At 36.0% G+C, this 11045-nt stretch overlaps 1 protein-coding gene across 1 annotated transcript in view; it reads left to right on the top strand.

The window, feature by feature from the left end:
- LOC107745703 (transcription elongation regulator 1-like protein) overlaps nt 1–11045 on the top strand; it is a 98801-nt gene that overhangs the window by 32123 nt on the left and 55633 nt on the right. Inside the window, exon 4 of the mRNA XM_016559630.1 lies at nt 3510–3686. Within this exon, the coding sequence (XP_016415116.1) occupies nt 3510–3686 (177 nt within the window). The remainder of the gene's footprint in view (nt 1–3509; nt 3687–11045) is intronic.

Genomic DNA, 11045 nt, shown 5'->3' with positions numbered 1-11045 from the left:
CCAACCCAACCCTCTGTTGTTTTTCCGCCTTCTAAAGTGTTCTCGCAGTATGGGAGAGTCGACGTGCTGGAGCCGTTCCATATGATATATTCCCCGGTGGCCTGATTTCTAGTGTGGTACATGTGCATGCTAACTGCTCTGGTTGGCTCTGATCCGCCCACTCAGTACCATTAGATAAAGTGTTTCAGCTGCTCAGCGTGGAAGAAACACCCCGCCTGCTCATTCCAAAGATCTCTTCAAGGTTTCGTTAAATAGCATTTCCCTCACTCAGGGGAGGAGGCAGGCGCTGAAAATGGTGGAGATGAGACGAGCACATGTGTGTAAGCTCACCCAGGTGACTAATAATGGATCATCATCATGGTTTTGACAACCATTGTAATACTCCAAAAATGTCATGCTTAATTCAATGTTACTTGCCATTTATTTGTGATTATTTGTGAAATTCACTAACAATTTCTGAGTGAAAAATGGTTTAAAAGTAAATCCTACACTTTAAGTATACTTGAGTAAATGACTTGCGTAAGTATAAGTATACGTGAGTAAGTAAGTATACTTGAGTATACTACTCATCCCATGATGCTTTGCAAATGGAAACAACTGTCAGTCCAAAACAATTGACTATTACACTCTAAAAAATGCTGGGTTGTTTCAACCCAACTATGGGTCAAATATGGACTAACTCAACTTTTGGGTTAAAAATGTCATTAAAAAATTGAACCCAACAGCTGGGTTTGTCCATATTTGACCCAAAATTGTGTCAAATTATGTACTATACAATATATTTGGTTAGGCTACTGCAAAACATATAAGATAATTACTAGCAAATTTCACAAATGATTTTGCAAACTCCAAGTAACAAATTGAATTACTGTGAAATATTGAAGTAGAAAAATTATAATTATAAACATTCAACATTCAACGTTACAAACCACATCTCTTCTAATGCGTCAACGTGCAGTTATGGAGTTTTCCATGCACTCACATATAGTAGATATTAGTGTGTGTGAGGGATTGTGTGTTCAGATTTGATAAGGATTTCAACACTTTGATGAAACACAAAGGCAAAAGCCCATGAAAATATCTGGCAGCCAATTAAACCCCAGAGCAAAGACAGACCTGCACACAACATCCGGTGGGAAGAATACACATACAGTCACCACTGATGTACATCATAGAATTATAACAATCTCTATTTATATGACTCTTTATTTTCTTTTTTCTTTTTTAATTCTACATATGGAACACTGTAGAGCTTGATCCCTATTTACTTTCTTATAGTAACATGTTATGTTTTAGGCAGATTATAGATGGTGATTAAAGTGATTAAAATGATTAAAGTCACTTCAATAATACATAACATTAACATCTCTAAAACATTGTGCATTTAAATTCAGCGTTAAACTGAAGTTATGATCAGTGGTGTAGTGGTGCCTTGAGAAGTGTTCGAACCGGAGCTCCTCACCTCTCAAGTACGTCTCCGTACTCCGTGACCTACCGAACAAACCTATCGTCTATGAAAACCCATTAATATGCTGATTTTAAATGAATTAATATTAAAATTAATAAGCTGGATATGTGCGGTGCTAACAATCAAAAGCATCGGTTTTCAAATCTCCCAGCATATTAAAAATGTTTTGAAGTCACAACATAATACTCTTCAAGTAATTGCGCGAAAATTATGCTTTATTAATCGAAACTCTGTAAATCATACTCTGTGTGAAAATAATTTAAAAGGTGTCGGAGTTTTACTGCCTCTAGTGTTCATTTTTTTGGAAACTGCAGTGATATGTACTTATTGGTACGTATTTCGCGTCTTGCAAAAATGTGCCCCCAGGTACGTATTTGCCATGAGACCGGGTAGGAAGTGGGTATACTCAATTTATGCCCCCAATTTTTTTAAGCGGCCCTTATGAATGCCCTTTGTTATAAACAGTGACATGTAAAACTAGTCTTGCATATTTAGTTCACCCCAAAATGAGCCAGTAGTATTTGCACACTGTCACTTAACTTCTGCTGCTTGACTTCATGGAACAAGATCATTATGAAATTAATATTAGCCACAGAAGAGGTGCAGATTTTGCAATACATAATTCAAATAAAATTAAATAAATACATGCTATTTTGTTTAGCTGACTGTATACAATCGTGGGAGAATCATGATCTCTATTTGAAACAAACAAAAAAAACTGTCATTCTCAATTTATCCAGAACTGTACAGCTCTACTCCTATGTGTGACTGACTGTTTCTCCCATGACATACAGTGATGGGGAAATGGCAATTCTGAGCCCTGACACAGAAATGTCAAATATAATAATAATCAAATATAATGAATATAATAAATATAATTCCTTTATACATATTAGGAATTTCCTGGTAGAAGTTATTACTTCTATGAGTCTGTTTTGGACTTGTGTGTAACCGGTTCTACTTCGCCTCGCTCCGAGCGGGATTCAAACCGCGGTCTCCGGCGTTCTAACAAGGAGGCTAAAGGCCACGGCCCCTAGCATCAGTCGCTAGAGCGCCTCTTGAGATCAGGGGAGTGAGGTTTACACGCACAGCTCTTACTAGCCTACGACAGTTACACTCACCCCCCTAAACCTCACTCCCATCCGGGTCACGGCACCAAATGTAACCGGTTCTACTTCGCCACGCTCCGAGCGGGATTTGAATCGCAGTCTCCGGCGTGGGAGGCGGGCGCTCTAACAAGGAGGCTAAAGGCCACGGCCCCTAGCGTCCTAGCTCTTACTAGCCTACGACAGTTACATGCGCCCTCCAGCTTCCAGTATGAATGAAACATAGCCTGCATGAACGTGTTTACGCCTCAGTCCTGAGTGTTTTTAGGGAATATTTGCATTTGTTCACATGCAATTAGATTAGCTACTCATGTACTGGACTGTCTTGATTTGGCTAATGCAAGACACTACAGGATGAAGCGCATCGTAGGGGATTTAGACGTGGGTATACGCAATGCCGACTGATAAAGTAGTGGGTATATGCCATACAGCTGCGTATACCCTGCACTACACCACTGGTTATGATCATCTTCCCTATTATGATGCATACTGTAAAACTGTCTCTTGAACGAGAAAAGATGTACGGCGGCACTTGATTTTGTCCATTGGGAACTGACTGTTTGGTAATTGCTGCACTCTCACATGATTATGTTTTAGTATCATTTCATTAAAGTTTATGAAGACACATGAATAAAAAAAAAAAATCGTGTGCACAGATAAATCATAAACTGCAATATTCTATTAAAAAAATAAATTTTGATTTAATGGTGACTTTAAATAGACAGCTTGATGGAATAAAAATCGACACAGACTCACATTACTGAATTTACTGGGACCATTTCCCCATCCTTGTTCAAGTTCAGCCATCACAATAAATATTTCGGAGCACATACTTTGTTAGAAAATTGCCAACCAAAAATACTGTTATTTGCAAGGTATTATTCGACAAAGCAAAGTAATTCACTTCTTTTATCAAACTTTATTTCTCTTTTCAGGTTGTCCCGTGGCCATTAAGCGAGTAGGAAGTTCTAAACGGATCGCTCTGGCAGCAGCAGCCATGATGGCGATGGAATCTGACGTGACACAGGGACCATCTGTCTCTTCTGCTCACCCTCTCCACCTGCTCTCATTCTCACCCATCAAGCTTCCCTTTCTGACAGCACCTCACGCAGGTAGGACTACAACGGAAAATGCTTGTGCTAATCCCGCCTCTGTCCCAAAGGATTCTAGCTGTGGTTTTGGGGAGTAACTAACTAAAGTAACGTCTCGGTTACGTATGTAACCCTCATTCCCTGAAGGAGGGAACGGAGACGTTACGTCAGTGACTGATGAATTGGGATCCCAATTCGTCAGTTACTGACGTAACGTGGAACGTGACTGACTAAAAGGGAACTAAGACCCTTTAACTTAATTACATTTTGCAGTGACAGCAACGCAGCTGTTTTTGAAATGGTGAAGTTTTTCCTGTAACGTGGTGTGATATAACTGTGTCACAATGGTTTGTAGATCATGCAAGGACGATCGTGAATGTGTTATAGCTTTTATACAACAGTTCAAGATGTTAAAGGGATAGTTCCCCCAAAAATGAAAATTCTGTCATTATTTACTCCCCATGTTGCTCCAAATCTATATGATTTTCCTTAATCTGTGGAACAAAAAAGAAGATATTTTGAAGAATGTTGGTAATCAAACAGTTTGGTTCCCATTGACTTTTATTGTACTTAATGCAAGTCAATGCAAACCGAAACTGTTTGATTCCCAGCATTTCGCAAAAGAAACAAAATGCATACAGGTTTTGAACGACAAGAGGGCGAGGTGGGGGCATAAACAATGACAGAATGTGTTTCATTTTTGAATGGACTATCCCTTTAATATTGAGTGACTTATATTTTAGACACAGTATTAGAAGTTGCTTTGTGTATTTTTGCTCCTCCACAGAAAATATTTTCAAGTGAAACATTAAGCATCTCACAATGCACAGTTGTGGTGTTACTGAATAAATTAATGCTGTTGAGTGAATCTAATGAGTGAATGATTCAATGAGTCACTGGAAGTATGTCCCAAAACACGTGTATAGTCAACCTGAATCAATCAGTGTTGTTGAACAAATCATATGAATGAATGAATGTTTAGTTCCTGATTGAATGAGCGTGTATGAATGAATCAGATGCATGAATGATTCAATGACTCACTAATAGTAACTTATTTTTTGTACTGAATGAATCACTGAGTTAATGATTCAGTGACTCATTCTTAAAGATAGGCAGTTGTTTAATTTCTGAGCGTTGTTCAGCATTGTTGAATGACTCAGGTGAGTGAATAATTCAATGATGTACTTGTAAGGACAGTTACATGTTTTGTACCTGAATTGAATCAGTGTGTTTGAACGAGTTAATGATTCAATCACTTTTTGCAACCTACTGACATAACGATGAAGCCTACAAAAAAAAAAAATCACGAATGGATCGTGAGAACCTATTTTTAATAACTTGTCTAAGGATTTTATTTGTATTATTATTATTTGTTTGTTTTTGATTCATGTACTAATGATTTTGCGTAAAAACCAAACATTACATCCTTGGTTTGGTGTGCGCTAGACTGTCTTGACCTTACCAGTAAACCTCTCTCCTCATCATTGCTTCAGCTTTTTTTTTTTTTTCTTCTGGCTCAGGTTTAAACCAACCAGCTTTGTGTTGTTTTGTCTGACACACTTGGTATGATTCTTGGGTTCATAATGAGGGCCTGCTTTCTCACAAAGCTTCTGATGTCCTAATTGGTGAATTGTAATTGCAAATGCTTTTGGTTATGCAAATGTCACAGTTTTTTAGTCCTGGCTTGTCAGAAATAGTCTGCACGTTGTCTTTTTCCTTCATTTTAGACAGTGCATTTACAGTGCATTCTGGTAAAAATGAGTTAGTGTGTTTGCGTCCGGTACTTTGATGCAGAGTTTTAGAGGAAATGTTAGGGTTTTATGGTTGTCGATTTGGACTTCCCTAAGCAATTACAAGAAATGTTGCTGCTTGAGCACCCATCTTCTTACTGAGTTTCTTTTGGTATTGTTCTTACTGTGTCGGTGCCATTTCTCTTAAAGAAGTAAGAGTTTCACTTTGCTGAAGTGGAGGTTTAAATCAACGGTCAGTGCATAATGACTGAACTGAATGCAAGTACGGCCGTTCGTTTGGTGAAACAGACAGAGCCTATCCTTTTTATTTTCCTGTCTTTCTTTTTCTCACTATCTCTGCCTTCATGCATATTGATTAACTGTTTCCTTCCTTTGTTGTTCAGTGAACTTGTTCAGTCCCTCTTGCGGGTAGATTGCCTGAGGTGAAAAACCATGCGTGTGTGTCAATAGGAGTGTGTACATGAGTCTGAGTGCAGGTCTATATATTTTATGAGCAAATGTATGTATTTTTCCGCTCTGGTCTTGAATGTGGGTGTGAGGGATGAATTATCTGCTGTGAATCAATAGGAAATGCGGCCGTGGTTGTCAGCATGGCCTGTATGGATGACAGGAATCCTCCCCTGGAATTACTTCCTTTTAGCCAGGCCTCAAAAGCAACATTAAAGCAAACAGGCCAGCAAACCCCAAAGGGCTTTTAATTTAGCTCTAATGATGTATATGCATGTTTGTCTGATGCTGTGGTAACTGGATCACTCTTGGTGTCTGGCAGCATCAGCCCACTGCATTTGAACTTTAATGACGCTGTAATTCATTCTGAATGCGATCTAATACTTAAGGCAGGAATGATTGTCATACAGTTTGTGTGAGGGAAGATAATGGAGGTCTGTAGCTCTCTCTGGATGCAAGGTTTAAGGATTTATGTAAGATACAAAATGAAACAAGTCTTATTCATTAATCCTGAAATACCATTGCACAGTGATAATTTATATTATAATCAAATCTCAATACAGTATTGAAGTGGCACAGTTATCAGCATAAATTATATTTTTTTAATTGACATTTTTTTTGTGTGAACTATTAAATATCATAAAAAATTATATACTAACATATATATATATATATATATACAGTATATATATATTTTGATATTTTAGAATGTCTATGACTGGTAATATAGTATGTACATGTAAAAAGCATATACTCCTATAAAATATTTATAAATGTATAAAATATAATTTTTTTATGTTACACATTTGTAATGAATTTAAGTTTAGCATTCATTTTAAATCCATATATTTGAGCCACGATTCTGCCACATTGCAGATGTCTTGCTGTCTACAGTCTACATAGGCAGCTGAAAATGGAAATCGTATCTCATATATATATATATATATATATATATATGTAAAAATGTATTTGTTGTTAACATGTTACTATTCTAACAGTGTGATGCATAAAAATACACAGCACATTCAAATATACTGTAAACAGTCTATTTTTAATTATTTTGAGGTTAATTTTATTAATACTTTTTAGTATAAATTATAAGTATATATACATCAAACAATTTCTCTCGCTTTGTCAACTAAAATGCATTATTTTTTCATCCTAGATGGCAAGCACGGTGCATGCTTTTTATGCGATACTACCTTTGAAAGCCAAATAGAAGGTATTTTAGAATAATTATGCTGCCTATACGGTGGCCGAGAAGTGCAAAGCAAATCACAATTCTGAAAACAAATTACAAATGCAAATGCAAGTCTAAAAAACAAAAGAACAATTCAGAAAGCACAACAACAATTCAGAAAACATTATAACAAGTCAGAAAACACAAAGACAAATCAGACAAACCGGAAGAGGTAGGTATAGTTTGAGACAGCGCCATTGGTTTGGGATTACTCACCACTGACTGGACGAGACATCTGTCAATCAACGTATACAGGAAGTATACAGAAAAAATTTAGTCTATTTAGTGGCTGTAAACCATCAGCTCCAGTGGCGCAGATGGTTAAGCGCTTGTTGTTGGCTTTTTGACGCGATCGACCCGGGTTCGATCCCAACTTTTGCCAAACTTTTTTTTTCTCCCTTTTCAAATCTCGTATCACATCGTAAAGGCATTTATTTTCAATAAAAATTAAGGAAATAATCAAAAAGTTGAAAATAAAGTATCGGGTAGGGTTAGGGTAGGTGTAGGGAGGGCTTTATTGTACCAATAAGGTGGCATCCATTTAATAATAAAAATTTTAATTATAATTTACACTCAATATGTTATTATTGCATACTGTTTTATAATGTACTACAATACTGAAGTGCAGATAATTGCCACTATTTGCAACAAGTAGTATACTTGATAGTAGAAAACCTGCTATTTTAACATAGTGTAAATAGGGTTTTCTGAATTGTTATTATGTTTTTTAGACTTGCATTTGCTTTTGTAATTTGTTATTTTGTTTTCAGAATTGTGATTTGCTTTGCACTTTTCGGCCACCGTATGCCTACCTTTTGGAACAACCTACATGACAGGAACGTGTCTATAATGCCTTTAGATGCTGCCTACGTAGGCAGTTCACTAGGTTTTGAAACAGAGCCAATGGGGAGTTTTTTGATGCTGAACTCTGCCAGTCGTAATGGATGCATGTTTTTGAAAGCAGATGTTGACATTATATCAATGTGCACGAGTTGAGTTTGGTCTCTTATTTGGGTTTACCGTGTCCTCTGTTAGTGCCAGCACTGTGGTGAATCTTTTAATGCCAATGGAGGCGTCTTTGAGCTCGCTTCAAATGCTTGAATTATAGGAGTCCTACACATCTGTGCTGAGAGATTAGGCTTTCAACCGATGCCCTGAATGTGATGCCATTGTTGCCAAACCATTTTTTCCCCTGCAACTAAATAATAGAGGAAAAGTATTGTGTGACCAAAATCCTATATCACAGTGTGAAAAGTTTTTGAGCAGGATAACAGTATCAGCATGAAGTCGAGTAAATGGAGACAGAACTATTTCTGTGTTTGTGTCAGAGGGTTTTTGTCTATTTATATCGAGATGTTGCACAATAAGTTGAACTAATATGTTGTCTGCCAAATTCCCAAAGCTCATGATGTCTGCCTCGTACTGATGTGGGAGAAGTTGTTTTTGGCTTAAACATAAAGATGTATTTTTCTCGCTACTTAAAGATTGACATGCTCAGTACTCTTGTGAGTGAGGATACTATACTCTGTGGGTGCACATTACTTCTTTTTTCTGTTTTCTGCAGTGATAAAAATGAAAAGAAACAAAACTCAAATATCTGAGACATGTTTACAGCACATTACACCATATATATATATATATATATATATATATATATATATTTATAGTTGAAATCACATTATTATAATGAGTAGAATATAACTTTATACATTGCTGTTCCAAAGTTTTGGAGTCAGTGGGATTTTTTTTTACAAAATTAATACTTTTATTAATTAAGGCTTCATTAAATTGATCAAAAGTTACCGTTTTATAATGATTTCTGATTCAAACAAATGCTGTTCTTTTGAAATTTCAATATATATATATATCAAATATTCTAAAAAAAAAAAAAATTTCCACAAAAATATTAGCAGCACAACTGTTTTCAACATTGATTATAATAATACATGTTTCTTGAGCAGCAAATCAGCATATTCAAATGATTTCTGAAGGATCATGTGACACTGAAGACCAGAGTAATGATGCTGAAAATTCAGCTTTGCATAACAGGAATAAATGACATTTTAAAATATATTGAAATTGAAAAGATTTATTTTAAATTGAAATAATATTTCACAATATTACTGATTTTACTGGATTCTTGAAGCAGTCTTGATGAGCCTAAGAGACTTCTTTTAACACATTAAAAATCTTAACTTTTGAATGATCCTGTAATCCTGTGTCCGACTCAGAAACGTGGATGGAGTTTTGAGTGTGTGTTATGCAAATGCCACTCATGGAGTTTTCATGACTTATACAAGGTGTGGCCCACCAAAAGCCAAAGGTCGAAATTTAAACAAGCTGGGCTGCTGAATGAGGGGACAATTATGCAAATTACATTATGTCTGATAACAGCAGAATTAGTAGGTCATGATTTACATAAGAAGTGTCTTCACTGCTTGGGCATAGAGATAACAATTTAGAGATTAATTTGGAGTTTTCTGAAAACTTTGATAAACACCTTCACTGATAAATCTTTATTGTGAACAACAGAGATAGAGGGGAGGAGTGTACTCTCTCTCTCTTTCTATCTTTCTTTCTCTCTCTGTCTCTTGAGAAGTCCTGCTAATTTTCCTAATTACAAACTTATCTCAGAACAGTAGTAGGTCAGTCCAGAGGGTCAAGCTGGTTAGATACCATAACGACAGCATTCTGACAAAATGTGTGTAATTATTATGTTATGCTATGTTATGTTATGTTGTTATATGCAGTGAATCTGTTGAAGAAAGTTTTTTGGTTCCCCAAAACACATTTCAGTGGAGTTTATTTATTTATTTATTTAGTGTGAAGAAATAATAATCTATTTTTTAGTGTGAAGTTTAATAATCTAAAGAACATTCTATTAATACAAAGAAGCAAAGCATCTTGAAGTGTGACATGGACTTATTTAATTTTGTTTAAATGCAATTTATGCTTTTATTCAGCCAGAAGCATTAATTCAACAAGTCACAAGTGTCAGTAAATCAATTTTTGAGCAGTGCAAATGTTATTAAAATAGTTTTTTGAACAGCAAATCAGCATACTATAAAGATTTCTGGAGGATCACGTGACACTGGAGTAATGATGCTGAAAATTCAGCTTTACTATCACAGGAATAATTTACATTTTAAAATATATTAAAACAGTTATTTTAAATTGTTATAATAGTTGACATTATTACTGAGAGTCTTCTTTCAAAAACATTAAAAGAAAATCTAGTGACCCCAAACTTTTGAATGGTATATGTATCTCGTAAAGTTGCTTCAGGCTGTCCAGGCTGAGATCTTGTTCTGTATTGCAATGCTCTCTTGGCAGGTCTTCCAGCCAGTTCTATCAAACCTTTACAATTATTCCTGTTAGTAGCGCAAGTGTGGGTTCGATTCCCAGGGAACACACATACTGGTAAAAAAATGTATAGCCTGAATGCACTGTAAGTCGCTTTGGATAAAAGCGTCTGCTAAATGCATAAATTAAAAAAATTATTAAAAAAAATTAATCCAGAACGCGGCAGCAAGATACATTTTTAATGAGCCAAAAAGAATGCACGTCACACCTCTGTTCATCAATTTGCACTGGCTACCAGTAGCTGCTCGCATTAAATTCAAGGCATTAATGTTTGCCTACAAAACCACCACTGGCTCTGCACCCATTTACCTAAATTCATTACTTCAGAGTTATGTGCCCTCTAGAAGCTTGTGTTCTGCAAGTGAACTTCGCTTTATTGTGCCATTTCAAAGAGGCACAAAATCACTTTCACAGACTTTTATATTAAATGTTCCCTCCTGGTGGAATGATCTGCCCAACTCAATCCGAGCAGAATCTTCAAGAATCAGCTAAAAACACATCTCTTCCGTCTTTTTTTTTTTTGACCCTCTAACTCTAGCACTCTCTATTCTAATCCTATATAAAAAAAATAAAATAAAT

This window comes from Sinocyclocheilus rhinocerous, unplaced genomic scaffold, assembly GCF_001515625.1.
Source record: "Sinocyclocheilus rhinocerous isolate Xijiao unplaced genomic scaffold, SAMN03320098_v1.1 scaffold1309, whole genome shotgun sequence".
NCBI lineage: Eukaryota > Metazoa > Chordata > Actinopteri > Cypriniformes > Cyprinidae > Sinocyclocheilus > Sinocyclocheilus rhinocerous.
This window is presented reverse-complemented; position numbering and strand designations above follow the sequence as displayed.